Below are 15120 nucleotides of genomic sequence, written 5' to 3'. Positions count from 1 at the left end.
CCCCAACTCCACGAGGACTGGGATGAACCAGCAGGTGGTAGGCTTTCCCTTAATTTTTGTAGACAGGTTTGGGTCTAAAAATATAATTTCTTTGTGAAAGAACAAACTGGCCACCTCCTGACATATGCTTATTAACAAAATTGTCAAATATATTCTGATGATTGATTTATTATGAAGAAAAGGGCAGAAAGGATACAGTTGAGTTTTCTGAGAACAAGTTACATGTACTAAATTATCTCTTTGAAAATTCTTCTTTTACATTACAAACTGAAATCATTTAGAAAAATATGTTAGCATATTTACAACTGCTCTCATTTTGGCCTTGTATAAAGAGGCACAAGCTTCTATTGAGGCTGCCTTTATCCAATTCCCCCTGGATTAAAGATTCTATATAAATGCCACTCTAAGAAAAAGTACATGCTAGAGAATTCATACAACACTGGCAATATTTTAACTTTTTTGAAAATAGAATGATTTTTCTATACTTTCTTCCATTTTTTATTCTGATGAAGCAGAAAGAAGACAGTAACAAAATAAAAATTCTTTAAAAGTTACTGCTGAAATAAAAATAATTTCCAGTAGGAATTTCCTTTGAAGCAAATAATTTCTAACTGGAAAAATAAAATATTTCTGCCGATAATCATACCTGATACTCATAAGTATAATGAAGTTCAGAATCCACCATTTGAATATAACATGTGTGATCATTTTTCATATAGAATCTAACTTGCTTTTTCCAAGCCCAGTCTTCAGGTGTGTGAACTTGAACTTGGTTTAGCTGCTTCACCACATCAATATTATGAATAATGTCAAGAATTAGAGCTTTAAGTTTAAGCTCCAAAATGCTAGATTCTGTACACAAATGAAAATAATTGGAGAAAAATGTTAGTTAGCCTGTGATTTATGTGCTTAATATATCTATATAGGTAATTTCTTAGTAAATTTAAATGGTAATGTCTTGATACATTTGAATGACACAGTAATATAAATAATGCAAGCAAAAAATGTCAAGTTCTCTGGTAATTAAGAAAGAAGAATTCTGTGTGTGAAAACTGAGGCATCCAAATTCGTGAAAGGGTTTCCAGTTCTGAGTAAGATAGAGTTAGCACATTCCACCATGCTCTCCCACTGAATGCAAGTATAAAACCTAGACAGTATGACTGAGCTGCAATTTAAGGATTCTGAAATGTAAAGGGCAGCAGGAAAATTGGGGAAGAAGACCACCAAACCGGCAGTGAGTTTGCCTTTGTTTTCCCCTCTGGTATCCCCAGGTCTGGAACCAATAAAACCAGAAGCCCACATGTATGCAGACAGAGAGAACTCCAGGAGAAGCCAACAGAAAAGAGTTCTCCTGGCAGAGACAGCACTGACATCTGGGTCCTAAGGGTGCCTACAACTTTGAAGGAAGAAAGCCTTCATTTGAAATTAGAAGAGCTGTTCTTACAAGAGTATAGGGCAAATCCCAGTTGCTCTTTTTCTCTCTCTGTCCTCTCACATGTTGGCCCAGGAAATGCGCACAGTCACAGAAAGTGGGGGAGAGTGGAGTACACAAAACCCCAACTTTATGGTGAGATGACCAAAAGAGAAGTCCAAGGCAACTAAGAAATACTAGGGAGATCACAGAGAGAAAGGACAATGGAAAAATAACCCCATAAACTTAATCTAAGCTGCGCATGAGATCTCATCATAAACAACAAACCAAAGAGTTTGAGAACTGGCTACTAGGTGGTATACATGTGGGACAGATAGCTCTAAATAGCATTTCAAAGAATGTGAAAGCAACACTGATACTGGAACCACAACCTAAGAGGACACAGGACCCTGGGGCCTGAACCCAACTAGATCAACTGTCTGCTTAAAAAAAAAAAAAAAAAAAAATCAGCATTTTCCAGAGTATTTAAACCAGACCAAAGTATCATAACACAATATTTAAAATGTACAGGATACAATCCAAAATATAAAGAATGGAAAATCTCAATTCACATAAGAAAGGAAAATCAACAGATGACAGTATCAAGATGACACAAATGTCGGAATTATCTGTGAAATACGTTAAAGCACTTTTTATAATAATGTAAACAAGTAAACAAGTAAAGGTGAACACTATTTAAACAAACAGAAAGACAAAATGTCTCAGCAAAGAAATAAAAAGCACATGAAAAAATAAATGGAAATTTTAGAACTGAAAAATACAAAAACAGAAATTTTAAAAATCACTGGATAGGCTCAACACAGAAATGGAAATGAGAGAAAAAAGAGTCAGTGAACTTGAAGAAAGAAGAACAGAAATTATCCAACTGAAAAGAGAAGGAAAAAAAGATTTAAAAAAATGAAGACAGGCTCATGTCATAAGAGGCCCAGAAGGAGAGAAGGAAAAGTATGACACAGAAAAAAACATTTGAAGAAACAATGACTGAAAATTTCCCAAATTTCATAAAAAAGAAAAACAAAAACAAACAAACAAAAAAACCACCATAAACCTTCAGATTCAAGAAGCCCAGAGAACCCCAAATAGGATGCAAAGAAATCCATGCTTGGACACATTATAACAACCCTATCGAAAAAAGAAGAAGACAGTCTTGAAAGCAGCCAGAGACAAATAACATCTTGTTTATAGATCAATGATTCAAACGGCTATGGATTTCTCATCAGAAAACATGGAGACCATGAAGAAGTGGAATAACATTTTTAAGTGCTGAAAGAATTGTCAACCCAGAATTCTAAGAGCCAACAAAAATATCCTTCAGAAATGAAGGTGAATTAAATCAGATGAAGGATATCTAAGAAAATTCATAGCCAGCAAACCTGCTCTAAATGAAACACTAAAGGAAGTTCTTCAGACAGAAGGAAAACGATAACAGGAGGAAAACCGGATCATCAATACTGATAGAAGGGCAACAAAAATAGTAAATATGGGGGTAAATAAATATAATAGACTTCTTCTCCTCTTGAGTTCTTTAAAATATGTTTGATGGTTAAAAGTAAAAATTATAACATGATAAGACAGGGTTTTTTAATGTATGTAGATGTAATGTATAAGGCAAGCACAACATAAAAAAAAGGGGAGGATAAAGAAACCTATATGGTAGTATTATTTCTACAATCCACTTAAAGTGGAAAAAAAAAAAAAATGAACTCTAAGTAGAATATAAAAAGTTGAGTATGTATATTATAATTCCCAGAGTAACCAAAAAAAAATACATATATAAAGATATATGTCAAAAACCCTATATGTTCAAATAACACAAAAGCAGACAGAAAAGGGAGCATTTTTTCCATACCAGTATTCCCTGGATCCTCAGAACTTGTATCAATATTGGTATAGTGTTCTAACTTATTCACCAATTGGGTTTCAATCTGATGAAGACTATGATCTTTAATAGCATTTTCTACATCTTCAGTGAATTTAATCTGTTCTGCCAAGCATAATATCTATTAAATAAAAAAAATTATAAAAAGGGGGATTTACTTACAAAAATTTTATAAATTTAAGGAAACATACCTTTTCCCAAATTTTCAATTGTATATTGGATCTCTGAACCTGAATGTGTTACTAGTAGGCAATTCAAATATTAACAGAGCAATACAGTAGTAGAAAAAACATTGAGGGATATACTCCAAGCCTACCTTTCAGACTCATCTTATACCACTCTCCTTCAGGCCAGAAAGTAGGCCTGATGGAGAAGTCACCAAGCTTGTTGTGACCTCAGGACTTTTGTACTTTCTTCCCTTGATTCTCCTCATAAATGGCTTCTTTTCAACCATTAGAATGAAAAGAAATGAAGGTATGATACATTCTATTTAATAAAAGGGCAATCTAGCATTCCAAAATAATTTCTTGGTATACCAGTGAAATCTACAATTCTAAAATTCCACGTTTCTCTTAAATTAAGATGTGTCTTAATCTTTAAATCCAATATCCAAAAACAGAAACTAGTTACAGATCAAGATAGATGACTTTATATAAAGCATGAAATGTTAACACAGTTTTAAAGGCTTTCTGTAATAGCATAATATAGCTGGGCTGCTAATAAAGTAAATTATAAATGTAAATGCCTGCTTTGAAAATTTATATCAAAAGTTTAATACGGTTCTTAAATGAACCAGGAAAACCAATAACCTCCTTTAAACTAACATGATCCATCATCATATAAAAACACTAAAACAGAATGGATTATTTCTGATATACACACTTCGGCATCCAGATGAATAACATTAAATGCCTCTACTCATCAGATTAACTTATTCGGTTTACATATGCATTTTATGATTTATCATAGCAGGCTAAGCTGCTATGCTCTACTGTCTTGCTCTAACCTGAAACAGTCTATAAATGTTATATTAATGTTCTTTTACGGTAGAGTAAGCCAATTAGTAACTCTGCCCAGGGCAGTTATCTCTTCCATACTTTGTGGTATAAAACTCTCCAGCTTCTTTGATCAGATATATGGTGAAGCATTTCAGCAAATCCAAATCTGCTCTTTGAGAAAACTTTGTTCTGTATACAAAGTTTTTTAAGCCACTATCAAACAGAGGTGGGGTGGCTCACACCTGGACAAGAATAAGTCAATCTCTTTAATTTTCATATGAAAATGTTTACTTGCCACTTTCAATACTCAATATTTCCTTTCATTCAAAAATATTGAATTTTTGTATTGCAAATGCACATCAAGAATCTCAATTTAACAGTCTGCTATACAATTTCTGAGACACTAACAGAAAAGATAATTAAGTATAGTCTTGGCTAATTCCCAAGTCACATTATCATTAAGACATCTGGGAAGGCACTAACATTACTAATTACCTAAAATGTAATTGTCACTAAAGGTGCTTTGCATACATTATATGATTTAACCTTCAAAATGACTTAGTAACATAGGTATTCATATACTCTCTTAAATAAAGCTTCAAAGGCAAAGGCAGGATTTGAATCAAGATCTGTCAGATTCTTTCCACTAACATGCTGCCTCCTTCCCAGACTAGGAAGTGTGTTCTTTCTATTATTTCAAGTCCTTACAAAACTGCCTTTGGAAAACGGAATCAACAGTGCATACATAGTATCTTTACCAGACATCTTGTAATCAGTTATACTACTCAATACCCTTACACAAAGGCTCTTGAAATAAATCCTTCTAACATTAAATATTAATAAAACTAGAATACTTTTTTTTTTCTAGATAGTGAACTATTCACATTTTTAATAGTTTTTACATTTCTCATCGACAGTTCAAGAGCTCAGAGGTAAATTTTAGGCTCAAATCCAGCAGATTTCTTTAGCCTATATCTGCAGGTATATTTCCTGACACAACTGTCATTTCCCAAGACCAATGCAATTCTTGCTTTTATGATTTTTACATTGTGTCTTTTAATCTAAGTCAACTTAAATCCTATCCAGTTGACAGAGTATTTGCAAACATTTTCAGAGGCAATAAAGCACCGCACCTCTAACACTGATTATTCAGTGATGATGGCTTTTCTTTTTCTCTAAGAACTTAAGATTTTTTAAAACGTGCTTTCAAAATTCTAAAAGATGCAAATACATGAATGGTAAAATGTTTAAGCATTTGAAAAGTTCCAAGCTTCCTATTTAATTTCTTATGCTTTAGAAGAACCAACATTAAAAAAAGCTGTTCCAACAGCTACCAAATTTTCTGATCCGAAAAGCAAATATATAACTTTAAAAGCTGTTGGGTAGAATTTCTTGTGAGAAATCACAGAATACCTCAATGTCTAGTCCGTAAGAACTAAAGTTGCTAATGACCTATACCCATAAGGTTAATCCCACCAGCAATAAAACAAATCCTGAACAAGCAAAATGTTTAATACAAGTCCTAGTGCTACATTTTGATAAAGGTTGGAATAACTTTTTTAAGCTACATATATAGCATCCAGTGCTCCAGGGATGAGCTCCTATTAACACTGAGTTGCAGCACTCTCTATAGGCGTCCACGTGTCTAATTCTTAGCTCCCCTGCCAATATTCCAGTTCAGTGCTGTGACTGTATTTCAGACCTAGGCTAAAACACTATAAAGCTCCTGCCAACGCCAACCTCTTAGATGATTCTATGGGAGGGTGGAGGCAGTGTTATAGATCCTGTGTCTCTCAATCAATGATAGGCTAATCATTTGGAACCAGGAAATTATTACATGCTTAATTTTCCTCTCTCCATTCTATTCACCACTAGCCTAGGTTGCCTAGATCTCAGCATGTCCTGTGCTTGAAAGCTTCTAAAACACTAATTGGAGCTAGAAGACAACTTTACCATTGAGCTATTCAACCCCCACATTTTACAGCTGAGGAAATTGAAAGCAGAAGTTAAGCAATTTGCTTATGTTAACTGTTACATAAAGAGAGAACAAAGAGGTTAGTTAACTGAGCCTCCTGCTTTCTAGTTCAGGCATCTTTTCATGATACTACACTTACCTACATTCCATATATAAGCCCCCTTACCTGTGAAGGGAACAGAGATGGGTCAATTGTACCTTGAGAACTTCGTCCAGTAGTAACACATTCTTTCAACAAATGTTTCAAAGTTTCCTTCATTTCCAAGGCTAAATCATTTAGCCAAGTCTGAAAATAAAATAAGGAAATAGTATACACAATCTAGTAACTGACCCTATTCTTTTACTTCAGGAGAGGCCATTATAATTTCTTATTGACTCCCACAATCCCAAAATGTGTTATATGGTACATAATTATTTTATTAATAAACAATTTTTCACTTCCTGGGATAATGGTAATTGTAAAAACTCACAATTGTGTGGCTAGCTATCACTCTCATCACTATATCTGTACAAACCAATATAAGAACATTTAAAAAGTAATCCTTTGCTTTTGTTTGTAATGTTGTTTTTTTACTGTTTGTTTTTAAAATTCTTTGATAAATAAAGTTAAAAAAAGTAATCCATTTATTTTTCCATTAGGCTACATCAGACAGTTGGATCAACAAGTTAGTGTTGAAATGGCTGGCTTATTTCCCCGGCTCAGCTGCCACCACAGGAAGGGATTGTTTCATTAGGTTGAACTATAAAATTTGGCGAATAGGCTGCCTCTTCAAACAAAACTAACTTTGTTTCAAAGTTAAAACAATACATTCTCCCACTCACTTGATAATTAAAATAATAAGTTAATTAGAGTTAAAATAATGACTCAATAAAAATAACAATGAATATTTATGATCACTACTTAACTTTAAAAATTTATCATCTGCAATAAAATGAGGGCAAAACCTACAATCTTAAATAGTTTTTCATCACTGCCTATTTTGAATTAAGTTTAAGTTCTAACTTATTTGTTCATCATTTCCAATACTAAAGATCATATGAACATGTGCCCAGCTCAAAAGCCACTGAAGCAAAAGAGTGAGAATCTGTGTCTCAGAGGAAGGCAACAGAGACACCTGTACTCTGCTAATCATCACAAGAGCTTCCAGAGTTCCAGCTTTTCCTTTGCTGGTAAAACTATTCTAGCTTAGCTGTTAATACTTAAGCTCTTTCTCCCTCTGTTCATCTGGTCCCAACAAAATTAAAAGGAAAACGACCATCACCACCAAAAAACTCTTCATCAAACATAGGAGCTATTTAGCAAACTTCTCAGCTTCCAATCACCTCATTTACAGATCCAATAGCCAATAAAATGCCAAGCCCTAAACAAGACTAGGCATTTTGCTAGACCTTAAAGATACACACATGATAAGGCATGGTCCCTGACTTTTAATAGGAAGCTAATTTTGTTGTTTATTTGGTTTTAGTTGTACATCTGTAATAAGCCTTTGATCAGTTCACTTCCAGTCCTGTAGAACCAATAATCAATAGTTGTCCTACAAATGCATTAGTTTTAAGCTTATCTGTTCACCCAAGCTTTATCTTATACAACTCATGTTTTACAACAAAAAGAGAACTAAGACTTACTGAGTACTGACGTCCCAAGCACTAGGCAGTGTACTTAAAGCCAGTTATCTCATTTAATTTTCAAAAGAAATTGTTTGCAATAGATATTAAGATTCCATTTTACAGATGAAAAAACTGAGACTCTTATTAGCTACTAAGTTGTGGAGCTATGATTAAAATTCCATTCTTCTTGACTCCAAAACAAGGCTCTTTTCATTATTATGTGTTGCCTTCCTAAGACTAAAATCCATATTTATCAAAACTCTAAATACAACAAAACATTTTTTAAGACATGAGCATCTTAAAAGGCCAAGCACCAACCAATTTTAGCCTACAAATTGACTAAAGTATTTTTGATTCAAAGTTCAAGTACTTAATTGTTTATACTTTAAAAAGAGTTGCTTACCTCCACATTATTTGATAGAAGAACTTTATTTTTAAAAGGTACAACTTCTCCTTCTAAAGATTTCATTGCAATTATATGTTTTGATTCCTCATCAAAGCATACACTGTTAATACCTGTAATATTAAAGCAACAGTTTTAAACGCAAAACGATTAAAGATATAATTATTAGACATAATATATGTATACCACATAATATATAATGTATACCACATACTATATCTTGTAATAAAATTATAATGTATTCTACATAATATATATATACATAGCAGTATTCCTAATATTTAAATGTACTATTGAGGAAAAATCATTCTTATCACTAATATAAAATATTTTTTATAACTAACTATATATGACACGATTCACTGATAGTTATACTGTTTATTTACATATTTGTTTGTTTTTTTATTTATTCATTCATTCCCACCATTTCCCAGAAAGAATTTCAGGCAACTTAACCAACAAAAAAGTACCAACCAATAAAAACTGCCCTAACTTTCATACATTGTTAGTAGGAGTGTAAAATGTTCCAACCTCCTTGGAAAATGATTTGGCAGTTTCTTATAAGTTACACATACACTTACTATATGGCCCCAAAATGCCACAACTTTGTATTTACACAAGAGAAATAAAAGCATTTATCTGCAAAAAGATTTGAATGAATGTTCTTAACAGCTTTATTCATAAGAGCCAAGAACTGGCAACAACCCCAAATGCCCATCAACAGATGAATGAATAAACAAACTGTGGTATTTCAAAAAATGGATTATTTACTCAGCAATAAAAAGGAATGAAATACAGTTGCAGGTATCTCAAAAATATTATGCTGAGTGAAAGAAGCCAGACATGAATGAGTACATAAGAAAACATACTATGATTCCACTTATGTGAAATTCTGGAAAAGATAAAAACTAATCTACAGTAATAGGAATCAGATAAGTGGCTGCCTGAGGTGGAGTACAGAAGATAGGGATGCGCAGGGAATGACTGAAAAAAGGCAAGAGGGAACTTTCTGAGATGATGGAAATGTTCTAAATCTTGAGTGGTGGTTACACAGTCATATACATTTGTCAAAACTCATCAAACTATACATTTAAAATGTGAGCATTTTATTGTATGTCAATTATATGTAAATAAAGTTTATTTTTAAAATAGTAAGAACTAAGAACTGCCTTAGATGAGGTAATAACAAGACTGACCTGCATAGATAATATATATAATTGAGACCAAAAAGATAAAAGGAAAGGAGGAAGGCAAATAAGACAAAATTCACACATCACTTTATAGGATATATAAACTTGAACACATTACCTAATTTTAATCTTCAGAAAAACCCTGAAAGTTATTTCCAATTTAAAGTAGTAAACTAAGTTTCAGAGAGGTAAACTAATAAACAGCAGAGATAGGGCCAGAATGCAAGCTTTCTGATTCCGAGTCCTTTCTACTATGTGCCATAACCCAAATCACTGTTACAGATATAAGCACCCTAAAGTTTCAAATACACAGGGGCTGGCAAATTTTTCTGTAAAAGACCACAGAGTAAATATTTTAGGCTTTACAGGCTATACAGTCTTCTATGGCAACTACTCAACTCTGTGTTCATAGCATAAAAGCAGCATATGGACAAGAAGTAAATGAATGAACATGGCTGTGTTCTTATAAATCTTTACTGAAAAAAAAACAGGTAGCTAGCAGGATTTGACCCATGGGCTATAATTTGCTGACCCCTGATTGTAAGTAATGATGATAAAAAATTTTTGCTTCATAAAGTTAATAAGAAAAATATACCTCTTCTCTAAACAAAATATTTTAAGAAAATAATCATTTTTGTAACAAATCTATACCAATTGCCAAAAATAAATTTTTAAGTAAATCAATAGCATCATTGAGGAATATAATACTAATTACTCTACACTTTTCCCTAGGTAATCTTACCTATTCCCATAGCTTGATTATTATCTACACACAAATGACTCCCAATTCTATATGCCCAGCCCAGATACCTCTGTTGACAATAACTGCTTATTTATCTCCATTTGGATGTCTTTCAGGAGACCTTAAACTAAATACATCCTAAAGTAAAAGGGCTATATTCTCCTTTACCTCCAGGCCTTGGCTCCAAAATTCCCACACATGCAGCTATAGCACCACTTATTTATTTCTTCCAGAGGAACTGTCATATAATAATGTACTTGTCAAGATGTCTCCCCTAATAACCTGTAAGTTCCTTGAGAACAGGACCTGAGTTTTATTCAGTAGTATATATCAGAACCTAAAGTTAAGCCTGACATAGCTATACTCAATAAATCTCTGTTGAGTAAATGTTGACTCCTACCAGCAAATAGCTTCTTAAGGTGAGACTGAATCACTGATGGGTTAGTAGACTGGCCCAGTATTTCTAACAAGTCATCATCACCGATAAAATAAAATCTTGAGAATGCTGAGCGTTTTTCCTAATAAAAAGAAAAAGAATAGTCTTCTCTTTACAAAGACATTAAATACTTTACAATTTATTATATAAAGATTTTTTTAAAAAACATGCCTCCAAAAATTCATTTAGTGATTTCTGACATCTTTGAAGCTGATCAAGTATAGTTAGTAGAGAATTCCTGATTCCTGCATGAGTAGTTAGCGTTGTTACTCTATTATCTTTCTTGATGTCAGTCATTATTGATCTACAGAAGAAAAGAAAAATTATTTTCACATCTATTATGACAATTTTTTGGCTGAGAGAAACTGAGACATCTATTTTTTAGTCTGCTTAAACCAAACTACTTGAGATGATACTATTTTAATAGCAATACATCATTATGATTCTAATAAACAAAGCTAAAACTTAATAATATTACATTACCATTTTAACTTATTACCCATATCACACATTCTCTTACTCCAGTCATTCACTAAACAAATATTTACTAAGTCCTACCTCATGGAGCTACAGGACCAGAGACAAAGAAAGACATTAAATAAATTATTTCTCAATAAAATGTTTAAATAAAATTATGATAAATGCTAAAAAGGAAAAATACAAGGTACTGCTAACTGGCTAATAAGGCAACCTCTAACCTAGAACTTCTTTGAGGAAGTAATTTGAACTGAGATATGAAAGACAAGTAAAAAGAAAAAAGTCAGTGAGTAGGAAGGAAACAGTTCCTTGCTAAGATCATGGAAAGAAGTGTTGTGCATCTGTGAAAATAAAGGCTACGATCACCAAAGCAAAAAGGAGAGCAGCCCAAGAAAAGAACAGAGAGACAGGCAAGGAACAGATGATGCAGAGCCTTGTAGACTACTTAAATAGTTTCATCTTTATACTTAAAGGGAAACCATATTAAAGTTTAACTTATAGGAGTAAAGGAGAGAATTGATGGAATGTCCATTTTTTAAAGATAGCTCTGGTGGTTGTTGAAAAACTTATCAGACAAAGCAAGAGCAAGTTGTTGTTGTCAGGAAGCCATTGAAGTAGTCCAGGTAAATGATAAAATACCTTAGAATAGAACAGGTGAAGAAGAGATGTAAAAAAGTGTTCAGTTCAAGATATATTAAGTAAGTCGGAATCAAAAAAAAAATTGGTAACAATGGATTTGGAAATGTAGGGAGGAGTTTCAAAGACATTACGTTTTTGCTGTCAGCAATTATTGGTATCATTTACTGAGACAAGAATCAGTAAAAAGAAAAGATTTGTGGAAAAGGGTCTGGGGAATAAGCTCACGAATTCAGTTTTGACAGGGTGCTGTTAAGTAGATTTGGAACTCAGAAGAGAAATAGGGGCTGGATATATAGGATGAGGAGACCTCAGCAAACAGAAGAGAATCAATGTGGTGGGTGGTTAAAACCAACTAAGGAGAGAACACAGTGCAAAAAAAGAGCTTAAGGCTGAAACATGGAGGATGTCGACATCTAAAGCTTTGAAGAGGGCTGAGGACTAGGAAGGAGGAGAGATAGGCAGAAAACCAGGAGAGAACAAGGGAAGAGACTTTCCAAGAAAGATAAGCTCAAATTCTATTAAATGCTAGTCAGAGATGAAGTAAAATAGCGAATGAAAAAATGCCCATCCAATTTACAACAGGAAAGTAAGTGGTGACTTCAGGAAGTATGTATATTAGGTAGACAGGCAAAGGCAGAAACCAGATAAAAATGGTTGGAGAAATAAATGGTTGAATTAGAGAAAATACTTCTCAAAAGGATCCAGTAAAGCAAAAGGGTAAATACAAAGAGGATACCAATAATGTAAAAAGTATTTAGCTGTAGTAAGCACATCACAAATAAATTAAAAACTGTCATATGGTATCTATGTCTTACATAATTGTACTGACCTAAAATCTTCATCAACTTTGTTGAAACGTGTCTGTTCTTTTGGCAATGCTCCACGGCCAAAAATGGGTTCCAAATACACCCACTTTCTTTGAATATGGTTTAAATTCTGCAGATATTCATCTAACTCTGCAAGTTTTCTTTCCCAAATTGACACTTTATCTTCAAATCCTTTATAATAAGGAGAATCCTTTAAGGATTGCAGAAGGCATCTATTATCTCCAACCTGATTTACTATTTCTTTCCAGTCTTTAATCAGCTTGATAGTTCGACTTTGACTATCTTCATAATCCGTCAATGTAAACACTGCTCCAACTCCCCAAAGATCAAGTTCCCGTAAACCTTCTCTGATTGTAACTTCACCTTGTGCCCGACTATTTAAATCCTGTTTAACACAAAATATACATAATTATTACTTCAACCTTAATTATCATATAAACAAATCAGGAGAAATATATTTTATAAGAAAATACATTTTTCTGGCTTTTCATCATAAAGTAAAAGATAAAAATTAAGTGGATATTTTTCAGATAATCCAAGAAAATTAACGGCTAATGTTTCAAGGGATATCAGATACCAAGTATCAGATTCACATTGTCAAAGGACATACAAATTTCCACCTTATTCTTTCCACTTCTATGCAAGAAAAACAGAAAATTAAAACATCTACCACAAAACACAAAACTAGGCTGGCTTATTTAAGTGTTGGAGACCTTTTTGAATAGAGAAAACTTAGATGTTTTATTATAAGTTCTGATACATCTACAGTGATTAACAATCAACTAGTTATCTCCTACAGTAGTCATGTTTTATAACTTCCCATGATTACCTAAGTATGTTCCAAGATTATTGAAAAACATAAAGATTTACATTTTAGATAAGAAATAAAACAATTAACATCAAAGGTCCTTATGTTTTTTTCTTTTTTTTTTTAAATCTTCATTTTATTGACATATATTCACATACCACGCAGTCATACAAAACAAACCGTACATTCAATTGTTCACAGTACCATTACATAGTTGTACATACATCACCTAAATCAATCCCTGACACCTTCATTAGCACACACAAAAATAACAATAATAATAATTAAATTGAAAAAGAGCAATTAAAGTAAAAAAGAACACTGGGTACCTTTGCCTGTTTCTTTCTTTCTTTCTTTCTTTCCCCTATTTTTCTACTCATCCATCCATAAACTACACAAAGGGGAGTGTGGTCCTTATGGCTTTCCCAATCCCACTGTCACCCCTCATAAGCTACATTTTTATACAATTGTCTTCGAGATTCATGGGTTCTGGGTTCTAGTTTGATAGTTTCAGGTATCTACCACCAGCTACCCCAATTCTTTAGAACCTAAAAAGGGTTGTCTAAATTGTGCGTAAGAGTGCCCACCAAAGTGACCTCTCGGCTCCTTTTGGAATCTCTCTGCCACTGAAGCTTATTTCATTTTCTTTCACATCCCCCTTTTGGTCAAGAAGATGTACTCCATCCCATGATGCCAGGTCTACGTTCCTCCACGGGAGTCATATTCCACGTTGCCAGGGAGATTCACTCCCCTGGGTGTCTGATCCCACGTAGGGGAGACGGCAGTGATTTCACCTTTCAAGTTGGCTTAGATAGAGAGAGAGGGCCACATCTGAGCAACAAAGAGGCATTTGGGAGGAGGCTCTTAGGCTCAATTATAGGGAGGCCTAGCCTCTCCTTTGCAGCAACAGTCTTCCCAAGGGTAAATCCTGGGGTAGAGGGCTCAACCCATCAAACCAACAGTCCCCTATGCCTGTGGTCATGTTAGCAACCATCGAGGTGGGGTAGGCCAATACCCCTGCATTCTCCACAGGCTCCTCAAGGGGGCTCTACATATTTTTTTCCTTGTTTTTTTTAACTTTTTTTTTTTAAATCAACTGTATGAAAAATAAATAAATAAATAAATAAATAAATAATTTTAAAAAAATACAAAAAAAGAACATTTCAAACAGACCATAACAAGGGAGTAAGAAAAAGACAACTAACGTAAGATAACTACTTTATTTTCAACATGTTCCTACTCTACCCCAAGAAAGTTACCTAATATAGCAACATTTCTGTGAACTTGTTCCTACTATACCCATCAGAAATTAACAGACCATAGTCATTCCTGGGCATTCCCAGAATGTTAAATTTACCCATGATACCTTATCTGTTCTTCTAGGATTACTGTTCCCCCTTCCCTAATTGTTCTCTATTGCTAGTTACCCTACATTCTACATTATAAACTATTTGTTTTACATTTTTCAAAGTTCACATTAGTGGTAGCATATAATATTTCCCTTTTTGTGCCTGGCTTATTTCGCTCAGCATTATGTCTTCAAGGTTCATCCATGTTGTCATATGTTTCACGAGATCGTTCCTTCTTACTGCCGTGTAGCATTCCATCGTGTGTATATACCACATTTGGGTTGTTTCCATCTCTTGGCAATTGTGAATAATGCTGCTATGAACATTGGTGTGCAGTTATCTGTTCGTGTCACTGCT

The 15120-nt window shown here is 33.7% G+C and overlaps 1 protein-coding gene across 1 annotated transcript in view; it reads right to left on the bottom strand.

The window, feature by feature from the left end:
• DYNC2H1 (dynein cytoplasmic 2 heavy chain 1) overlaps positions 1-15120 on the bottom strand; it is a 419160-nt gene that overhangs the window by 344768 nt on the left and 59272 nt on the right. Inside the window, exons 26-32 of the mRNA XM_037841237.1 lie at positions 12609-12991; positions 10835-10967; positions 10628-10745; positions 8296-8408; positions 6451-6570; positions 3282-3432; positions 647-852 (exon numbers count right to left, since the gene is read on the bottom strand). Of these exons, the coding sequence (XP_037697165.1) occupies positions 647-852; positions 3282-3432; positions 6451-6570; positions 8296-8408; positions 10628-10745; positions 10835-10967; positions 12609-12991 (1224 nt within the window). The remainder of the gene's footprint in view (positions 1-646; positions 853-3281; positions 3433-6450; positions 6571-8295; positions 8409-10627; positions 10746-10834; positions 10968-12608; positions 12992-15120) is intronic.

The sequence above is a fragment of the Choloepus didactylus genome, chromosome 6, assembly GCF_015220235.1.
Source record: "Choloepus didactylus isolate mChoDid1 chromosome 6, mChoDid1.pri, whole genome shotgun sequence".
Lineage (NCBI taxonomy): Eukaryota > Metazoa > Chordata > Mammalia > Pilosa > Megalonychidae > Choloepus > Choloepus didactylus.
This window is presented reverse-complemented; position numbering and strand designations above follow the sequence as displayed.